Source organism: Apodemus sylvaticus, chromosome 4 (assembly GCF_947179515.1).
Source record: "Apodemus sylvaticus chromosome 4, mApoSyl1.1, whole genome shotgun sequence".
Lineage (NCBI taxonomy): Eukaryota > Metazoa > Chordata > Mammalia > Rodentia > Muridae > Apodemus > Apodemus sylvaticus.
Genome location: NC_067475.1, coordinates 32,824,845 through 32,847,194, shown reverse-complemented (window position 1 = coordinate 32,847,194; position 22,350 = coordinate 32,824,845). Strand labels below are relative to the sequence as shown.

At 44.9% G+C, this 22,350-nt stretch overlaps 1 protein-coding gene across 1 annotated transcript in view; it reads right to left on the bottom strand.

Moving 5' to 3' along the window:
- The window catches only part of Egf (epidermal growth factor), a 76,536-nt gene extending 54,591 nt beyond the window's left edge, over positions 1–21,945 (bottom strand). Inside the window, exons 1-5 of the mRNA XM_052179264.1 lie at positions 21,368–21,945; positions 5,790–5,989; positions 3,441–3,622; positions 2,832–3,059; positions 1,943–2,145 (exon numbers count right to left, since the gene is read on the bottom strand). Coding sequence (XP_052035224.1) covers positions 1,943–2,145; positions 2,832–3,059; positions 3,441–3,622; positions 5,790–5,989; positions 21,368–21,497 — 943 coding nt within the window. The 5' untranslated portion in view covers positions 21,498–21,945. The remainder of the gene's footprint in view (positions 1–1,942; positions 2,146–2,831; positions 3,060–3,440; positions 3,623–5,789; positions 5,990–21,367) is intronic.
- Positions 21,946–22,350: the final 405 nt, after the last annotated feature.

Sequence of the window (22,350 nt, the reverse complement as noted above, 5' to 3'; positions counted from 1 at the left end):
ACGATGAGAAGGCCTGCTGCTCCTGGGCCTGGAGGCGGTGTTCTTAGATACTGCCTATTTTGAAAACCGGTTACTTCGACTTTGGGGGAGAGCACGCCAAGGGTCGGGTGGGGGTGGGCCAGTGTTCACATTTGTTTTCCCACCACTAGTTAAAATCCTCTTGGCTTTGGACTACAATGGAGAGCTGTATTCCCTGTCACCGCTGCTAAGGAAGTTTAGAAAGACTGGCAATGGCAGATAGGCATGCTGGGTACTATGTGATGGGAGAATTTCTCCAAGAACACATTCTCTGCAAATGTGTTCTCAGAACTCTGAGGTGCAACCACTCAGTTGGTCAGGAAAGGTGTTCTTGAAGGCAGTGGTGTGGAGCTGTTTCTCAGAGGATAAGAGGGTCAGGGAAGAGAAGGGGAGGGAGGGGGAGGGAAGAGAGGAGAAGAGAGGGAAGGGGAGAGAAAGAGAGGAGAGGGAAGGGAGGGGAGAGGAGGAAGAGGGGAGGAGAGGACTCTCGAGGGTGCTGACTAGCCTGGCAGAAAGGAAGCCCTTCTTGGGAAGAATGTCAAACCTTTGAGGCTGTCTGGGGCAGGGAATGGAACTACACCATGGTACAAAATGAAGTACAGAGCCTTGGGAGATACAAGGCCGTGAAAGGCGCAGAGGGGCCAGTGAGGAGACTGTGTGTTCATTGCTGGAAGCTGTCAAAGGTTTTAACTAAGATGAGACAAGATCAGGTTCTCACATGGGGAGGCTGTTGGTCCCTGCAGCCTAGGCAATGGAGGTAGGGTACCAACCTTCCCGGGGAGGGGGAGGGCAGTGGAGAGGGGAAGCTATGGGGTGGGGCACAAGAAGGTTTGCTTATAGGGGAGGAGTTGTTAGAATCTGGAGGTTGGAACATCAAAGAGGGAGGGGCAACTCCTGGATTTCTAGTCTGGGAGATGGGATAAGTACTGGTCCCTTTCACTGAGCTAGAGAGACTAGAGAGGCAGGAGATGGGGCAGTGGTGGTCAAAGTTCACAGGTCAGCAGAGAGAGAATTGCACATTTGAGATGAACTGAAGAGGTGGAATGGAAGGAACTTGGTGGAAAAAATGGAGACCACCTAAAATATGCCCCCTAATATATTGAGACAGTGGAGCCAAAGGCAATCTCTGCCCTCACTCTCTCTTGCCTAAGGCGAGGCATGGTCTCACAAAGGGGTCCCACAGAGAGGGCAAGGGTAAAACTACCTAAGTCAGTCTCCCCCTCCTTGCCTGGAGACAGTCCTAGAGACCTAGATTCTAACAGCTCCCAGCAGCTTTTGTCCGCCAGTGATTTTCCTACCCATAGCGGCCACCCGTGGGGACTCAAAGAAGGGTTTTCCCCCCCCCATATCTCTTTTCTAAAACCTCATCCCTGAAGATAGTCTCTAAGCAGCATGTGCTCAGATGGGTCTTTTTCGATCAACCAATCAAAGAGCAACCAATCACATCCCAGCTTTGTTCTCAATGCTCCCTTCCATGAACGCATTACAAGGTGTTACTATGTATCAACTTGCTTTTTTAAAAAAGTTCTGTTTCCCACCTGTTAATATGGAACGTGTAAGCACATGAAAGCATTTTATTTTGTTTTATTATTTGGGTTTTAACTGCCACGTATGCAATGGCTATTCATTAGAAAGTAAATCTTACACAGTAAATATTAGCCAGATAAATGAATCATTGACTAAATCTAGTCACTTCCCAGGTTTAATTTCCTTAGGAACCCTGTATGTCTCCCTCATAGATATGAAGGCAAATGCTAATAAATGTGGATTTCTCTCTTTAATCTGCCTTATTACAGGACTACATTTTAGCTGAGAACAGATGGAGGCTGAATAAAAAATCCCCACCCCCTACACACCATGCTTCCTGGTCTATCTTGAGCGGGTGCATAAGAAGTAAATCCATACCAGGGAGCTAGCGACTCACCAGGGCCCTGAGTTCCATCCTGCGTCCCGGGCTGTGCACGTGGGTGTACTACCTTCAGTTCTCCAGGAGGAACAAAGGATGCATTGAGGTTAATTCTAACAATGTCCTTCCCGGTGTGTTTGTTGGCTATCCAAATTGCCTTCTTTTTCAATGCCGAGTAGAAGATTCGGTCACCAAAGAAGGACATTGAAAACAAACTGTGCCTAAAAACAACAAGAAAAGGGGGAGGGGAGGGTTAAATAACCAGGCATGTATTACTTGAATTTTTAAAGCCTAATCCCCCTCCTGATTTTTTGTTTGTTTGTTTGAATTTTAGTCACTTTATCTTCATTTGTCATTTCAGTTTAGAAAGACATACTAGGTTTAAAAATCTAGCTTATGTCATCGTATTCAGAACTATGGGATAAAATGTTTGCTTCCACTTAATTCCTGTCCCTCTGTCACTCCAATGTGATGAAACAGAGACAGAACTAGGAGTCAAGTGTGAGTGGAGCGCTGGTTTTGATAATGTCACACCAGGTGAGGGGTTGCTTTCTCCACCAGCAAGGCTCAGAGAGACAGTGCCTCACAAATAAATTTCAAAATGAAGAAGGACACATATCAACCTGTGGGAGCTTATCCTAGGCCACACCTGTTGCTAAGTATTATATGCATATATTTCCTTAATCTTCACAAAGACACCAACAAACAGGTACAGTTACCAGAACCCCATTAAAGAAAACCTAAAACAGGAAACGTTAAGGAATGACTCCAAAGTCACTCACCAGTAATTAATCAGTGACTGTGTATAAGCAACTATATATACCCCATTTGCTGCCAAGAGTCAAGTTAACTTGTCACACTAGCTTCAAACGTCAACTCTTTTCTGTATATCAAAAGCAAAACCTACTGCGCTTGATGTCTGATAAGATGGATGGAGCCACCGTCATAATCACAGGAACGGATGTAAGCGTGGCTTCCTTCTCCCCTGTCCTGAACCCAAAAGAGCCGTTTGTCCGGGACATCCAGAGTCAGCACCGATATCCCCTCCGGTGTCTCCAGCAGTGTTTTCACACCCACACCACTGAGATCTGCTCTGTGAAGACTGCCGGCCACCTCTGAAGACCAAAATATCAACCTGGGGATGAACACAGCATACACAACCATAACTGAGTAAACAGCCACTAAAGTGGGGAGCGGGGGTCTCAGGGCCCCCACGTCTGGTGCCTGTCCAGTCTGACTGCTTTGAATGAGAATGTAAACCTATGTCTGTATGTGATTTCAAGTGTGTTGGGAAACTAGCTTTTATAGAAGAACATCAGGCAGGGAGAACTGTCTAGAATCCTAATCCAATCACTTGTTTTGGGGAAAATGGCGCCTGTGTATTGTCAAAGAAGACCTGCATCTCACTCAGGAGTCCTTTCAAGTAAAACAATGTACAAATCTTGGTGAGATCTGAAGCTCATTTTAATCTCCTTTAAAACAAAACAAAACAAAACAAAACAAAACGGATTTTTACCTCTCTGTTGGATCCACTGCTATATTTGCTGGCTGTTTTAAGGAGCTTAGAAGAACTCGGGAATTGTTCCCTTTCATATCTGTTACGGTGATGACTCCATGCTGTTGGTCTGCCCAGAGAATCTCTTCCTCCATCCAGTTTACGGCCAGCCCAGAAACAGTCTTCTCTACTTTGCATACTGTCTGCAAAACCAAATCCCAACATTGTGAATATTTACAATTCACACTGCGATTGCTACTTTATCGCACATTGAAAGTCTGCCATCTTAGTATTTGCCATTTTAATGCATCCGTGCATCTTTTAAGTGATGAAATGGCCGCAGAGCGAGCTGGTTTTGACTCAGCAACAGTGCAGCCCTCCTTGTGAATAGGCTTTTTGTATCATAGCTCTGAAATTGAAAACTATCCTGTATACTATTGACATTAGAAGAGCAGCCACAATAAATTTTTCACAGATTTTTTTTTAATGCTTAAAACAGTTTTTTAAAATTCCATTTGTTGATGGAATCCTAACAAGAATTCAATCTTAGGTCTTTCCAAACTTTGGTAAAATTCCTTGGGACTAGAGCAGAGTCCTGGTGGGGAAGGATCTCAGGCACTCTAGGTTGGCCTTGAACTGTTTGAAGATGGTCTTGATTTCCAGATCAAGTCTCTGCCTCTGTATCTTGAGCGCTGGGATCTCAGGCCTAACACCCAGGGTTTTATGCATGCCAGGCCAACATTCTAGCGACTGAGCTATAGCCACCAGCTCTGGAAACAGTTTCGTTATGGAACCTGGTTTTCTTCTGTTCACCTTTCTACCATCAAGTTCCTTTCTTCTATCAGACCTCAATGACACCAGAGAAACAATGTTTCTCTTTATATGTCTTAGGCTGTCCCTTGTCTGTTCTTGAAAGAACCAAGCAAAAGAATCAGTATTCTTGAGTCTAACCTGAGTAAGTCAATTAGTCTCTTGAGGTTTGGATTGGGCAAGGCCTTGGTTTTTACCTTCACGGGTTCCTGCGGTATCTTAACCCTACCACTGTGGTTTCAGATCCCTTTGGGTCATCGATGAACTTAAGAGCTGTGCTAGATCTCATGCAGAACTGTCCAGCCAAACGCTTAAACAACTCTGTGTTCTCTCATTAGTCCTTCCCTTGAAATTGCCTTCATGTTCAGCGCCGGCTGTTTTCTGAGTTTTAACCATGAAGGAATGATGGCGGTGTAATGTGAGTTATTAGGCACCAGGCCAGTCTTTCCTAAGGACTTGACATGAACCCACATCTGCTTATGCTCTTTTCCTTGGTTGCTGACCAGGAGCCTCCAAATTCTCAGATTTCCACACTGTTCTAGCACATGACTAGAGAGTATGGAACAGCCGAACTTGTTAAAGTGAGGCTAGCCACTATTAGAGATATGCAAAAACAGATTAGCACCTAATTGAAGCTTTTAGAAATAATTGGAAGGAGAGAGGTTTAGTTTGGAAGTGGGGGAGGAAGAAACTCAAACACTGAGCACTTTGTGTTGGGAATAAATGCTGGAGGTTCCGCTAATCACCTGCTCTCTGTAATCCATCCCCTGGGACATTCCTCCTGGGACTCACTGCTGAGTTCTACCCATTGAAGAGAAAGATTAAGGGTCTTTTGTATGTACTTGAAATACAACACTTTTTATCTGTCCTTGGCTTCATTTTTTTTCCCCCAGAGTACAAGTACTTTGAGAATACAAGGCCAACTTTTTTCATTACTGTCAGGCATTCCCTCCCCTACATGAGAAGAAAAATGTATACAGATAAAACAGAGTTTCTTGACTAAGGCGCTATTGACTCCTGAGGTTAGACAGTGCTTCACTATGGCGCTGGTCCACACAGCCCAGGGTGTTGATTAACAGCCTTGCACTGGGCCCACCGGATACCTGGAGCATCTTCATCCTCTTATTGCAATTATTTGTGATAATCAAAAAGGACAACTGTCAAATATTCATAGAGGGACAAAACTGTCTGAGGTACAACATACAAATGATGTCTTCATGGCGACTGACTTAACAGAATCAGATGTTTTCAAAATTATATTCATCTTCTCATGTCCTTCTGATGGAGGCTTACAAATGTTGATCTGTAAGCTTGATCAGTGGTGTAGCACCACTGGTGCATATTACATGCCTGCAGTTAACGTCTGCACCTTTGAACCATGATGTATTTTCATGTATCTCCCTGTCCAAGTACTAGGTACTGTTTAGCTCCTGAGATCAGGCCCATTCAGAGAATTCTGACCTTAGACAAATTAGCCACACATTAGAAATTCAGTATGTCACATTTGTCAGATTTTTGTATAAATTCTTCAAATACTATGAGGGGATAATGGTACTTTACCTCTTGTCTTGACCCGTTAAGGAAAACTCTTTGCAAAAGTTGTCTTTGTAAATCCACCCAATAGAGTCTCTCTTCCTTGTAATGAAAATCCATGACCACTGAGATACCAGCATCTGCCACCAATTGCTGGTGATTTGTTCCATCTGGGTCAATCCTAGAGATGCTATTTCCTTGTGAGAAAATTAGGAATGGGGCAGGAGCTGATGGGGGGAGAGGAGAAAGAAACCAACACAGATATCAGTGATATTTAATCTAATCCACATAAAATATGTCCTATGACAGTTAATATATGTAGAAGTGACTTAAATTTGTAGTCTTATATTTTAAATAAAAACTATTCTGTACAGAATAAGGGATTCCTGCCTATTTCTATAAACCATTGTCTTTATAGGTGGTGTATAAAAATGTGTACTGCCAATTATGAAAAAATTAATTAATTTAAGGGAAATATATGGTCTACTAAGGTACATTTGATATATATTATCAAGAAACAAGGTAATGTTTGCTATCACAGAAAAAAAGTCTGTATGAATGTTGGATTTAGTTGTGTAAACTGGGAGTAAAATTACTGCATTAATCGCTTTGGGTTGCTATGACCAAAATACTTGATAGATCTGCTTTGAATTAGAGTTTAAGAGTATCAAACCCTCTGTGGTGGTGGTGGGGGGAGGCTGGTATATCATGGCAGCACGAGTCGTGGAGAAGGCTGTTCACATCATAGCAGACCAGAAAGCAGAAAGAGTGACGGGAACATGGTACTGACTCCAACCGTGGTCATCTGCTTTGGCCGGCCAGGCCACACTTCCTGAAGGTTCCACAGTCCCCCAACACTACAGCCCTTGAGGACCAAGTGCTCAAAGCCTGAGCCTATGCAGAACGTTTTGGATTCAAGCCATAACAATTACAGATACTATTATGGAAATAGATGTTCTTTCTTCTAACTTCACCTGTGGCCAAAGCCACCAGGTACTGACAGAGAATAGGGTGGGGAGCAGGGGGGGGGGTCTTAAGTGGAAGCAAAGAGATTTGAATGCTGGCTTCCAAATGTTAGGAAACATTTTGACCGTGGAGAAAGGTCAGCGTAACCTGAGTATGCAGGAGATATGAGACGTGAGTCTTGAGATGATGGCTTCTTGTTCTCAGAAGACACCATGAGGAGAAACAGCAGGCAGGCACTGGGGTGGATATCCAGACAGGACCAACAGGGCAAAGAGGAGGACTCAAGGGCCCTATAAAAGACCCGAGCCAACGTCTGTTTAGTGAACTTCCGGCATTAGGCTCCTCCTACTCTGAGTGTCTAAAGCTGCTGTATGCCCTTTCTCACGGTCTTCTGTCTCTCCCTGTCATTCAATTCTTCGTTCATGCCAAGGAGCAAAGCCAGCATTCCCCTAGACAACTGCCGATGTCTCTGTGACAGACCGGCTACATTATCCATAAAATAGAGGATAGCAAGTTAAACTTGAAATCCACATACAGATTGAAATTCTCTAATCTAAAACTCCGACATTCCAAATGCTTCAAAAGCTCCAAACCCTGATCGTGCTGCACATGATATCACAAGTAGAAAGTGCCGTACCTGGTTGCATAGGTAGACTAAAAATTTTGTATCATATCATCTTTAGACTTCATGTATCAGTGAGGTCTGCCATAGGCATGGACGCTATTCTTTGTATAGCTCATTATGTATATATACAAATATTTCAAAATCCCAGAGAAACTGAAACATTTCTGACCCCCAGGCACTTTGGGTATAAAACCTATCTAAATGTTACATATATTCACACTCAAAAGATTATTCTCTATTTATCGGGAATTAATTTCAGCAGGCTTCTTGAATTTCCATTCACTAAACCTTAGCGGTAGAGCTCCCTGGTTTCAGAAGTGCCTTGCTGAGCCCTGACCATTGCCTGGAGTCCTCTCCTATCTAGATCATGGTCACCTTCTATGCTGACTTCCCACGGCTCACTATCTGAATGGGAACCCAACCATTTCTTCAGAAACCTCAGCATGAGTTACTGGACGAGTTTGTCTTTTACCCTCTGAAGTGAATCAGGGGATATCAGTCTCATTTCCCAGTGTGAGGCTGGGTCCCTTGCTCTCTGGCCAGAAGAGAACAGGTTGCTGCCACCTTGCATGTTGAAAACAACGGAACTCCTGAGGAGATTCAGAGGGCAATTCTTGACACCTTTTTTGTTGACCTGATTTTATTCTGAGTATTAAGCTTTTTTCCTGTAATGGAATTTGATAATTGGCTCCATTGTTCTAAGGATTAAACCTGATGGATTAGCAGGCTCTAACTCTGGAGTTGGGGGTCCATAGCTAGAAAGCATTAACTCCATTTCAGTGGATACATAACAGTAGAGAAACAGGAGTAAAGAAGAAGTCTCCAATCAGGAGAGTTTCAATAGGTGTCACTACAGATGTCTAACAGCATGCACTCACAGCCCCTTCCTACATCTTTGTGTCAACACCAGCCCCCTGAACAGAGGGGAATGGTCCATGCTTGGTCACCACTGAAACTCGCAAAAGCCCCGAGACACCATCCAAGATGCAGAAAGAGGCCTGACTGAGACACAAGTGGCTTTGTCTAATGGTGAGTTTTTGTTATCATCTTGGTTGGGCTAAGAAATACCCAGGAGGTAAGTGAGCTACACTCCTGGCTGAGCATGTGGGGCCATCTACTGAGACATCGAGCTCAGCCGTCTCTAACAATCCGTGGGTTAGATCACAACGGACAATTGTCATTAGGAGGCAGAGAAGGCAGAAAGTGGGGACCTCTTGGCAGAAGCAGGTCAGGAGGGGTGCATCTTTGATAATCGTGGAACCCAGGCCTCTTCCTCTATCGTTCCTTCTGCTTGCTGACAGCTGAGAGTGCTCTACCTCATAGCGGATCTTAAAACACACAGCCAAGCAAATACAGAAAACTCTGAACCTATGAGCAGAATAAGCCTTTTCTCCCGAAGAGCTATTGTGGACACAAACACCTCACTGACAGGACATACCTGTTTTTCAACGCTTGCTGGCAAGGCTCTGTGACCATCTCCCAGAATTTCTCCTGCTAGGGGACTGCTAGAGTAAGGGAAAGTGAAACCACACGGGAGAAGGCACCACATTAAAGATGGAGGGCTACATGTCAGGAACTTCCTGCTGCGCATTCCCACAGTCCAGGCTGAGCTACCCAGATTTGTGCCACTGTCCAGTCGGAAGCCAGGGCCTAGAATATGCGCATAACCTATTCCATAGAGGAAAGGCAGCCCAAGCTGAGAACCACTCACTTGTGGGTATAAAGGCATACAGGACCCCAGGTTTACTGACAAGGGGCTTCTCGATCATGTGTAACAGGCCTTATTTAAAAAAAAATAGAAGTAATGATTTCTCAAACATATCTGATTAATTTTTGTTGCATTGATACATTGATGTAATCAATACAACCTTTTGTTTATGTCACTACATGGAGAGTTTACAGGTTAAAAAGCACGGAGCATGGACTAAGCATTTTAATACCCATCACCCCCGATTACAGTCTGATTCTTTGTACATAATAGGCAATCAAAAAACTCTTTGAGTGAATGAACGCATTAATCAAAAAACAGGAGCTGGAGGAGTAGCTCAGTGGTTAGGAGTACTGGTTGCTTTCCTGGAGGACCTGGGTTCACTTCCAAGCACACACAGGACAGGGTCAGGACAGTCTGTAACTCCACTTTAGGGGGAACTCTTCTGGCCTCTGTGGACACAGAGAATGTGATACATCACACACACACACACACACACACACACACACACACACACAAATAAACTTTAAAATAAAAAATATCAAGAAATAACTGATTTTATTTATTTGCCTGGAATTTTACCAGTAGACACCGAGAGGAATAGATCTACTAAATTCATACAAGCATGGTGCAGGCTATGGCATTTATTTTAATGACAATATGATAACAGCAGAGTTTTCACATCATGGTCTTAATTGTCTTCATAGGATACCATGAACCAGAGAGATTAGATATTGTGTAGTCAGTTTTGCCAACTTGAGACTAGCTAGGGTCTCCAGGGAAGAGAGAGCCTCAGGGGAGCATTGCGTCTATGGGATTACCCTACGGGCTTGTCTGTGGGGAATTTTCTTAATTGATTATCCATGTTGGAGGGGGCTCCCCCATTGTGGGCAGTGCCACTCCAGGCAGGTGGAACTTAGTTATTCAAGAAAGCAATCTGAAAGTCAAGGTATGGTGCACACCTTTGATCCCAGCACTCAGGAGGCAGAGGCAGGAGGATCTTTGTTTCTGGCAATCCTGGTCTACAAACCAAGTTCAAAGACAGCTAGGGCTCAATTACCTGTCTTAGGAAAAACAACAACAACAACAACAAAATCACAACCAAACCAAACCCAATCACACCAAACCACCAACAAGAACCACAGTGCAATACAAAGAAAGTGAATAGAAAAATTGAACCACTTTTCTAAGGAACAAAACCCGAAGAGAATCCCTGATTTCTCAACCTCTGGGTTAGCAGAGTAACTTTAGGGACCAGAGCAGAGTCCAAGAGGCATGGGACATTTTGAAGGCTTCCATTAGGACAGAGGCCCCATGGCACAGCTAGAAACACAAAGCCAAGTAGGGATGAAGTGGGGCACAGACAAACCATCTCACATCCTCTGTGCGTCTATGGGATCGACACTGAGTGGGAGGAGGCCTTGACAGTTTTCTGCTCACCTTGGAGGTTTTAAAACCTCAGTGGATCAAGGAGCCACCTGACCTCTCACTAGATTAACACGAAAAGGGGCTGATGTGCCCCCTGTCGGACAAAGAGGTGAACAGTAAACTGGACTTTCAGGAAACAGCTACACCATTGGTAAAAACTTGGGCGGCAGTGAGAAAGCCTGCCACCTCCTGGAGATGCTGAACCTGGCAACGCCACAGCAATCACTTCCCACCGCTCCCGGGGTGGGAGTGGGGGTAGGGGTGGGGATAGGGGTGGGGGGTGGGGCAGGTGGGGGATGGGGTGGGGGTGGGGGTTGGGGATGGGGGGTGGAGGGGACCGACTTGAAGGAGAGACTACCTTGGCTTGTACATAGTGCTGAACAGTTTTTTATTATGCTGAGACCAACCCGTCTCTCTTTTTACAGCAACAGTACTGAAGTGGGGACCAAGCGACTTTGATAATCACTCTTTTCTTCTTGGCTTACTCATGAAGGGCAAAGTTAAGGTAGGCTGGATATATGATCCAGGTGACTCCGGAATAATACCAAAGTGGCAAGGTTTGAGTCTTAGTCTTAGCTCTGCAGAGAACTCTCTGGGCTTTAATCTTACTTCCTGAAAATGAATGGGGTTACCACCTGAGACCTGAGAAGTGACAATATATTATCACCACCCAAGCCAGGCACAGTCAGTTCCTGCGAACTCCTAACTATGTCCACAGTCAAGGGACTCAGGTTTGAGCTAGGTCCTAGGGGCCATAATCAAGACAGGACAGCAGTCTCCACAACATTAGCCTTCATTTTCAGCTGGACGGCTCAGTCTTTAACGCTATTACACATGTTAATGTTCCAAGGATGAGGTGGGGACAAGCAGAAGAGAAAGACAATATCTTTTTTTGTGTGTTTGTTTGTTTTCCGAGACAGGGTTTCTCTGTGTAGCCCTGGCTGTCCTGGAACTCACTCTGTAGACCAGGCTGGCCTCGAACTCAGAAATCTGCCTGCCTCTGCCTCCCAAGTGCTGGGATTAAAGGTGTGCGTCACCACCACCCAGCTAGGCAGTATCTTAATTATCTGGGGGAGTAGCACTTTGTATCCATCTATTGGATAGTACTACATAAGAGGCCGTCACCCCTGTTACTCAGAAGACACTGATGTTTGGAGCAGCTGTCTGGCCACAGATCCCAAGGCCAAGACCCATTTGATTCACTATACTAAGGTAAGTCTTTCTTCTAAACATCAGGTTGCATCGCTAACCCCAAAACCAACTGCACCAGGAACAGTTAGTGTCTGGCATGCTGTTGTTCAGATGTGCCAAGAACTCAAGGCAGGAAATGTTGTTTCAGGCATAGTCCTTGCAAGGCTGCCTTCCTCCTCTCCACGTCCCAGGTGCTACTGATGAAGGAGGACCCTTTAAGTAAGTTCCTGTAATCGCATCACTTGCAAACTGTCTGCTTAATTCTGTGATGGATTGCAGCTCATGTGGAATGCATTCTTTGCAAGCATTGGCTCCCTGCTCCTTTCCCCATCTTGAAAACTGTAGTGAAGCACCTTAAAAATCCCGGCTTCCCTTGTCCAACTTCCTCCTATGCTGTCCGTAGGACCCAGGATTGTCCTCTTACCCTGGAGGATGACATGCAGGAAGAGCTGCAGTGGGCAGCTGAGCTCCCTGGAGATGGCTTACTGTCTGAGGCACAGTCCCAGAGACTTCATCCTAGGATTGCTTCTTGCTACTGATGGGTCCTTGCCAATGTTGTTAGCATTGCTTCTAGGCTCCGCCCAACAGTTACCAGGCAACAGCCAGGTAGGCCTGTCTTGCTGTAAAAGGTGATCTTTGGCCCCTCCTCAGTCTCTCTGCCCCTCTCTCTCTCTCTCTCTCTCTCTCTCTCTCTCTCTCTCTCTCTCTCTCTCTCCTCTCTCCCTGACCTCTCTCTCTCTCTCTCTTTCTCTCTCCCTCCCTCTCTCCCCTTCCCCTTCCCCCCCCGCATCTCTCTCTTTCTCTATCTCTACTCTCTTCTCAAATCCCCTTCCCATGTTCTAAACAAACTCTATTCTACCCATCATATGGCTGGTACCTCAGGGGGAAGGGATGCCTCATCTTGGGCCTGCTGAGGCACCCCCACACCTCACCATACCTGGCTCTACAAAACATATCCTGGTCTTTTTATAAAACATAACAATAGTCCTCATTTATTTGGCTTAGTGCGAGTGGACGCCAGGAGACCCTCAGAGCCTATAGCCTGGCGTGATTATTTCCTGCGTGATAGCCTACCCAATTGTACAAATTTTCTACAGATCAACAAGAAGATGAGTGTTTTATGAATTAACACTGTTTAGATGAATTAATGACTTTATAGAATTCCTGATTTGATTAAAATAATTTTAGGAAGAAGGTTTAAGGAAATGGTTTTAGTTGTTTGACAAGAAAGATATAATAAAGTTAGAATCAAGAATAGAATGCGCCCCCTCCTTATAGAATAGCTAAGTACAGGCTGCATAATAAGAAATACAATGAGTTGTTATAGCTTGCACTAAGAAGAGAAATAGGCTTGGGACAGATCTGTGAGCAAGGAAAATCATTCACTCTAGGTCAGGTCCAAGGATAAGGCCACAGGTGTGCACTGTGATAAAGCAAGGCTGTGCAAAACTTTGCTGTGAACTTATAATGATCTCAGAGAATGAAACACTGCTTTGAATTTACTATTGGCAACCATCTTCTACTCCACTTTTAATGTAACATTTTATCTATGAGGTAATTTCTATGTAAAAAGTTTACATAGAAAATTCTTGTCTAAAAAGCTGAAACCAATAATAAAACTTTAGGTATAGCCCTTTCTACATCACCCCATGTGCATGGGCTGTGACTTTCTCCTTCCTTCCTTCCTTCCTTCCTTCCTTCCTTCCTTCCTTCCTTCCTTCCTTCCTTCTTTCCTTTCTTTTCTCTCTAGCTTATGAAGAGTTAATGAGCTCCCAGCCTCTCACCTGGCCAGAGAGGCCCCCATAAGTCAAAGAGAAAAGAGACCAAGTGACTAAGTTTATTTTCTTATTCCCGTGCTGCTATCAGAAATTACCAGAGAGCCATGAGAGGGAGAGGGAGGGTAAGGAGAGGGGGAGGGGAACAGGAGGGGAAGGGGCAAGGTGGAGGATGGCAGAATCCATCAGCTTCAGCTTCTGGCCCCCAGAACAGTAAGCGAGAGTTAAAGACTAGAGGTCGTCAGCCTGTGTCCCTCTCAGTACCCAACCCTTTCAGGGCTGGCCCAGCATCACCCCTGGCATCACCCCAGAATCACCTCTACAAAGTCCCCTTTGCAGTCATGAATGTTGGGGAACCCCTCTAATCCCAGCACTTGTGAGGCTAAGGCAGAGGGACTGGCCAAGAGTTCAAGTCCAGCCAAGGCTGCAGAACAAAAAAGGAGAGACACGAAGAAACAAGGATGGAAGAAGGGATGGAAAGAGGGAGGGAGGGAGAGAGGGAGGGAGGGAGGCAGGCCAGCTCCTTTTCTATGTGAAGGTCACACTCACAGACCCCAGGAATTAAGACATGGATTGAAGCATAGCTCAAAGGGTGGCCAATGTTTGAAGCCCTCCATACTCTTCCAAGAGCCAGGACCAACTCGCAGATGACCCTGACAAGTGTAATATAGCCAAGCTGAAGCCTGAAAGACGCAAGGATTTCTCCCCAAGGACCAAACCATTCCTCCTCAAAACAGGAGATTCTCGTCTACCAATGTCAATAGGAGCCTCCCTACCCCCCTCCTCCCGCCAACCTCCACTCCCCACCCACGCTGTAATCCATGGGAAAACATGATGCGAGGCTAGAGAGACGGCTCAGCAATTAAGAGCATGCATTGCACTTCTAACAGACCCCCATTTGATTACTAGCACCTGAACCAGGTGACTTATACCATCCTGTAACCCCAGGTCCAGAGGACTCTGTCTCTGGCATCAGTGTATCTCTGCACTCACTCTGTAGACCAGGCTGGCCTTGAACTCAGAAATCCGCCTGCCTCTGCCTCCTAGAGTACTGGGATTACAGGTGTGCGCCACCACTGCCTGGCTCAATTTTTCTTTTATAAATTCCATTCTTTGTATCATTTTCTTAAAACTTCCCATTTAACCCCAAAACAAAGATGTCTCCTTTTAAAAACTTTGTCGGTTTATATTTTGAATTCAGGTCTGGGGCTGGAGAGATGGCTCAGCAGTTAAAAGCACTGAGTGCTCTTCCACGGGTCCTGAGTTCAATTCCCAGCAACCACATGGTGGCTCACACCCATCTGTAATGGGATCTGATGCCCTTTTCTGATGGGTCTGAAGACAGCTACAGTATACAGTGTATTCACGTGCATAAAGTAAATACATCTTTAAAAAGATTTCAGGGCTACAATACATTTTGAGTCCACTTTTATGTAGAGTGTGCAGTTAGCATCCAGTCATCCAGCTGTCTAAATGGTACGACACTGGTAAACAGACTCGTTTGCCATAAAATGTCTTTTGTAACTTTGTGAAGGATCAAATGACATGCTTGTGAATTCATATCTGCATGCTACTGTCTGTTCCATGGAGTCATGTGCCTGTCTCTTGGCCAGTTCCATAATCAAGATAACCAGAAAAGCTCTTTCAAAAATGCAGCTTTGAGAAACAATGGACTCTATTGTAATGTTCTGTGCTGTAAGGAATTTTTCATTTTAAGTGAGCAGTTTAAATACCTCTCTGTTTTTCAACATAAATTATGCTCAACTTTATTTAAAGACCACTATAACTAGACTCAACTGGATTATCAACACAAAGAATTAGAAAACTTTTTTTCAGTCCTAAGCATGAGGAACTGAGTTCAAACCCACATAGTCAGATGCACTAGGACACATTTGTAATTCCAGGTGTCCTACAGCGAAATGGGAGGTGGAGATGAGGCCAGCTAAAGTGAGAGCAGACATCCTAGGCTGTCCTCAGACATGAGCTCTGTGACACAGGTGCGCTCCCTGCCCTTACACCATACACAGGACACACACACATGATTCACACACAGACACATGATTCATACATACGCACATGCATGCATGCACACATACACAGTATACATACATACATACATACATGCATGCATGACACAAAGACAGATCCCAGTAGAGCACCCCAGAGGCTTTACTGAACATTTTGCCCCTAAGTCATCAACCCCCTCCCATGTCCCAAGAAAGTTTTCTTAATCCAAGTTAGAATTAGGAACACTTTTTGGCAAGGAGAACCAATGAAATCATCACATGCATGGACTTTTAACAGACTATTTAGGGAAGTGTCGGTGTGCATTATACCTTTGCAGAACATGAGCCTGGAGTTCTATGGACTGACAAAAGTGGTCTCTCTTGAGCTGCTGCCTCTGTGTGGACCTCCGCCTCAAATTGCAAGTCAGCTATATGACCCCCAAAGGCCTCTTCTACTATAATATCCATCACCCCAATTCCTAACTGCCTACATTCTAGAAACAAGTGGATTCTGTGCTTGAAGTAGATTTGTAAGAAGCTTAAGCCTGTGCTAAATTCTTGGATAAATATCTTTACTCTTAGCCTCTACTTCTGGGAAATATGTGTTTCCCTTTGCTTCTCTAAGCTTTAAATACTGTATGAAATGTGTCCTTAAGATCGCTATTAAAGAAAGAATTTTTAAATCACCCAAAATAAACAACTTTTACCAAGTGGCATTTAATGTTCCACACCCCAAAGAAGATCTAAAAGATTAATCAATTACTTAAAATCTTAAAAAACAATGTTAAGGTATAAAATTTGATGTGGCTCTTATTTATAATTAATGTAATTGCTGTTCTCATTGTTGCTTTTAAGTAACCAAAATGTACATAAATATTCTCAAATTGCAAGGCTAAAACATATATACACTTGCAATAGATACTTGTCACACGAGTGTTCTTAGAAAGTTTTTTTTCTGTATTTCGAGACAGGATCTCACTGTATAGACGGAACTGCTCTTGAACTCACAGAGATCCACCTGCCTCTGCCTCATGAAAGCCGAGATTTAAAGGCATGTGCAGCTGTGCTCTACCCAAGCAAAAAGATGTTTAGGACAGAGAAGAAAACTAGTCAGAGGTGTCAAGCTACTCCTCAGCTCTAACTGCACTGTTCTCTGTCCCAATCTGGCCACAACTGAGTTCTGGGCCACAGCTTATATATTCAGAAATACACCGAAAAATATCTTAAATGAGCGTTTTATTTGAAATGTTAAAAGCAAATGTGATCACAGTAAGAATAAAAATATTAAGACTTTGCCATCAAGGATGGCATAAATCATGACTAACATCCTAGATCTGGCTTATCCAGAGAGCGAACTGCAGCCTCTGAGTATATTATTAGAATAACACAAAGCAAGGCACAAATGAAGAATGAAATGCGAATGAAGTGAACCGCTACTTCGCTACTTCTTAACTGAGGTACCGCATGGAAGATCAAGGCAGCTGCTGGGAGGCTCTTCTGAGTCTCCGTATCCTAGCAACTGCCTACCCACAGAAAGAGCTACCTCCTGAATGAAATGGGGCATCCCATAGAGCCTGGGCGGAGAAGGGAGACAGAGTACAGGAAGGCCGTGATTTCCTATGAAAGGCCCTTTTCTAGTGTGTCGATGGGACTTTGCAAATAAATAAACCAGTGGTCATCATGAATCTCTACCACAGAAGCAAGCTGGGTCCGAAATGTCTGCACATTCGCACAGTTCCACGACATGAAGGATCCTAGGGAATAGTTGGGGAATCCAAACACTGACAGACATGAGCGTGCTTGGCCTGCTTTGGGAGAGTCAGACAATCAAGGAAAGAAGTGAAACTAGATGTGCAAATGCAAACTCCAGGCTTGGAAAGGTCAAGGGGCGATGACAATACACATTCTGTGTCAGGCTAAGAGAATCGATCGAGTTTCTCTAGATTTCCTAACTCCCAGCTCTGAAAACCAATGCTGAGGAGCAAGCGTACTAAAGCAGACACGGTTGCAGGCTCCATCCCATAATTACCTGCTTGTAGCTCGACTACAGAGAGAATGCATTTTCAGAGAGCAAGAGGCCCGTCAGCAAACAGAAAGATCCCTTTGTTTTCTTTTAAAAAAATATTTAAAATTTTTTTTTCCGTTTTCCACACCTGGCAAAAATGGCAGGCATCTGCACAGGCCTGACTCTGGTAATCTTTTTATCTTGGTGTCTAACAAATGGGACAGCTGGGAAGACATGGACAGACAGCCGAGATGGTTCATCCCCAGGGCTCCTAGCAAAACACTAGTGTTCGAAACTATGGTGTGAAGAAACTACCACTCTGCCGGGCAGTGGTGGTGCACGCCTTTAATCCCAGCACTTGGGGTGTGTGTGTGTGTGGGGGGGCAGAGGCAGGTGGATTTCTGAGTCTACAGAGTGAGTTTCAGGACAGCCAGGCCTACACAGAGAAACCTTGTCTTGAAAAACAAAAAAGAAAGAAAGAAAGAAAGAAAGAAAGAAAGAAAGAAAGAAAGAAAGAAAGAAAGAACGAAAGAAAAAGAAAGAAAGAAAGAGAGAGAGAGAGAGAAAGAAAGAGTGAGAAAGAAAGAAAAAAGTAAAGAAAAGAAACTAATACTCTACTCTCTTACTTTAGGATTGTTTAGGTTCGCAGCAATAATTGAAGCTAAAGTAAACACTAGACTGCTTACAGGTGACTCTGAGTGACTGAGGAATGGGACCTAGAGTTTATATGTACAGACAGAACAGAGGTAAAACATGGTCCCACAGTTTCTCTGTGGTTAGGTGTCAAAAGAAACTTTTCTTTTTTCTTTACTCTTTCTTTCTTTCTTTCTTTCTTTCTTTCTTTCTTTCTTTCTTTCTTTCTTTCTTTCTTTTCTTTTCTTTTTTTGGTTTTTTTTTTTTTTTTTTGGTTTTTTTTTTTTTTTGTTTTGTTTTTTGTTTTTTTGAGACAGGGTTTCTCTGTGTAGCCCTGGCTGTCCTGGAACTCACTCTGTAGACCAGGCTGGCCTCGAACTCAGAAATCTACCTGCCTCTGCCTCCCAAGTGCTGGGATTAAAGGCGTGCACCACCACCGCCCGGCAAAAGAAACTTTTCTAAAAACTGAGTGAAAACATGGCAAGACTTTTATCTGAGAACGGCCCTGCATTGCACATGACTGGGAAGCCAACCAAACTTCAGCCTTCTCTGAAATCAGTGTCTACTGTTAAAAGCAGTCCACCCAGTCAGCTGACTGACGCCGCGCCCAGAGCCCTCCCACAATCAGTTCTCCCGAGGCCGGGCTTCTTCTGAGACTGTCATTTACCAAGAACAAATAACACAGGTTTAGACGCCAGGCAGGAACAGTTCCCTGTCCAACTGACATTCGTCCTCCGGGGCAAAGAGCTTTAAAAGTTCAGATACCACTTGCTGACTGTTCTTCGCCAAGGTTCTCGTCTGCTTTTGCTTAAATAAAAGCCAAGAAAATATTTGATTTCACGTCTGGTGAATGGAAAGAAAACCAAATCCTGTCTTTGTTATTCCTTGGCTTGACCTATTGGCGTTTACATGACATTTTACCTGGATTTTGTTAGGCCACAAAGTATTCTTCTTGCTAGGTCGGGTCGGCCATGTAGGTGAACAGTCTAATGGCAAAGGCAAGAGGTACAAACAGAATTTAAGTGGGGGAAAAATAGGCGATGTCACCATTATCTATTTACAGAGGAGAAAGAAATGCTATCCGACGGAACGCAGGGGTGACAGGGTGTGGCCTAGGCACTTCTCCACTAACCCAAGACACAGAGTGAAGCAGAGGGCTTAAAGCAGTGACCTGCAACAAAGGGGAACAAAGAGGCCAAGCGTCATGCTCTGAAGTCCGCACCATGCTGCAGTGTTCAAAATAAGGCAACACAAGGAACGATCGGATCAAAGAACTTACGTCAAGGCATAGAGTCAACCACTGGGCGAGAGATATCTCAGGTTGCCTCGAGTTATCCCAACCATGATCCTGAGAAACTGGTATCACTTCCCAGGGAGGTTGTAAAATAACCCAATTATTAAGAAGGCAATGCAAACTTGAAACTGAGCGTTTTTGCTTCTAAAATCTAGTTCTTCCACACTGTGACACACTCTCCCTCCCCAAGTCATTATTCCTGTCAGAGCTTCCTGTGACTCTTATGCAAACTATCTCTGAAAAGCACTCGAGCCCCCAGAGTGAGCGGGTAGAAATACAAGCCAGAGGAATCACACACTATTCCTGAAGCCCAAGAACCGTGCACACCTGATCGTTGCTTCAGTTTCTTCCTCTTCTTAAGTTCTGCTCATGAGCGCATTGCTTCTAGCTCTGAGCTGTGTGACCAGTTCCCACCATTACCCCCTCGCTAACCACACAGGTAGCAGGACCTGACCTGATCACTCTCCAACTATTCCAGGGGCTGCTCTATCCCAAGAACTTTCCAGTCCAGTCCAATCCATTCCACGTAACTCAACTGTGTCCAAGATTTTTCTCTTCTGTCATGGGGGGGGGGAGGGTCAGTTCTGTCTTGTCAACCCTTTTCTGATGTTATTATCTGAATATATGCAAAGTAGAAGGGCCCTGGGTCCTGGGGATATACATGTAATTAGCAGTCACTCTCTCCTTCAAAACTGGTCTGCTCTGTGGTTGCAATGAATGCTTCCTGGTATCAGCTGGGCCTGTGGGCATGCACTCCTGATTTCCTTATGTGCAGCTCCTCTGAACTGAACGACCCAGGTTGGAGGTCCCCACAGCAGCCGGCAGAGCCCTGGCACTCTTATTCCCATGATTCTCTTCTATCGACCTTGCAGAGGTTTCTCTTCTGAAAACATAGTATGTTCTCTTCAGACAATCTACTTTATTTATTTGTTTGATTGTTTGTTTGTTTGTTTGTTTAGGGACTCAGACCCTATCTTAACCAAGCAGGAGGATAAGAAATGTGTGAACCCTGGTGGTAACACACCACACCAGTAACACACCGCACATAGGAAGCACAGTGAGTCCCCGGACAGTCTGAGCTGCAGAGGGAGACAGTGTCTCAAAAACGGAGTGAAAAATGACTAGAAAGGATTTCCAGCACAGAGTGGGCCCTTGCATGAATGGAAGTAGCTTCCTTGATTATGCAGCAAGCTAGGGACTCACCCCCACCCCACCCCATAATCAATAGTGAAAAAAATTGTTTCCAACTGGAGTGTTAGGTGCTACAATGTGCAATCAGAACAATTCCCAGTTCCTGTTGGAGAAAATGCTGTCTGTAGGAGAGGAGCTGGGGCTCATTACTGCGTGTCATTTCTCAGCTTGCAGAGTCATGGTGCACCTGTTACTAAGAACCCGGGAGCTGGGGCAGAGCTTCAGAGTAGGGGAGGATCAGAGGCTGAACTTGAGACTGGTTTTTGTTTGGTTTGGTTTTTTTCGTGGTCTGGTTGTTTTTTTTTTTTTTTTTTTTTTTTTTTTTTTTTTTTAATACACTGACTTTTGCCATTTTCTGCCATGAAGTTATCAGAAGAGAGGCTTTTCAACAAGATCGACTGCCACCATATGTTCCCCCAGTTTCTAATACGAAGCTGATCAGCGAGCGAGTGAGCGAGCGGGGTGTTACTAGCTCCCGAGAATAAAGACTGAGGTTTAAACAAATATTCAGCTGGTTTTCAGTGAGGCATGTTCACTCATGCACAAAACAGTGGAGAATGGTGACATTTTATAATTGGCAGTATCTACCAAGACAGACAGACAGACAGACAGACAGACACACACACACACACACACACACAACCAGAATACACAACTTAAGCAAACAGACCCATCCAAAGACAAACCAGGTGGGGAAGGCGCAGGTGTACAAAGTAGACTGAGCAGCCCGCCTGCCTGAGGCATTGTCCCGGAAGGGAAGGGTGGGCTTCTTGGATTACTTACCCGCACAAGTGGAAGACCAAGACCGGCGCCTCTCGAGAGGACCTGGCTGACAGTTCCCGGTCTGCCCTGCTGTGACGCTGAGTACACTAATCTTTAAAAACACCGGCAGGAAGGTGAGCGAGAGCAGCATGGTCTCCGTGGTTCTAAGGTCAAAAGAAACCCGGTGACTTAGTTGCTAGAGCTTGGAGCGGCGGGAGTCCGTGCTTCTGACCCCCAGAACGTCCAGCCAGGCTGGCCTTCGGCCCCAGGGCATCTTTTATTTAGCTGTTTTAATGCTGCCTTCCAGGTCCTTCTCCACTTCTTCGAGAGCCTCTGAGTGCAGCCCGAAGTGCTCTGGGAGAGTTCTTTATCTCACTTTTTCCCCCCTCTTGGACAGCAATAAGAAATCCCTGACACCTGTATGACAAATTTCACACAGCCTAAGAGCGCTGGAAAGCCTTCAGGTGACTGATTTCTCCCTGTGACAGGCACCGCCAGGCAAAAGTGACAGGCAAAATGAGACAGAAAAGAACTAATGCAAAGTTCCGAGCCCCACCGGAATGAGGGACGGAGCTAAGGAGGAAATATGCAGATAGGATTCCTTCTCCTTTTGGAACCCAGAGAGACTCTCCTCTCCCTTTTAAAGCTCTTCTGGCCCCACCTCCTCTCCTTTAGTGACACTTGAGCAAGCAGGCAAAGCCTCTTTGCAAACACCCATGAGGGCGAGCAGGAAGGCGGGGCAGGGTGCCAGAGGCGAGATAGCTGTCACTCACTAAAAATATTCAGGGCAGAGAAGAGGAAAGAGCAATTAGGGGGTGTGGCGCCGCTAATGGTTCCAGGGACCTGCTGAGGACCGCTTATGTCTGAGTATCTTGAAGCACAGAGACAAAATTAAACCACACATTTTAAATCAAAGGTGAGGAATGCGTCGACAGTTGAGAGAATTTGTCATAATTGATCACGGACACGAGGGACGTCGAGGAGAGCTCACCTTCGGCTCATTA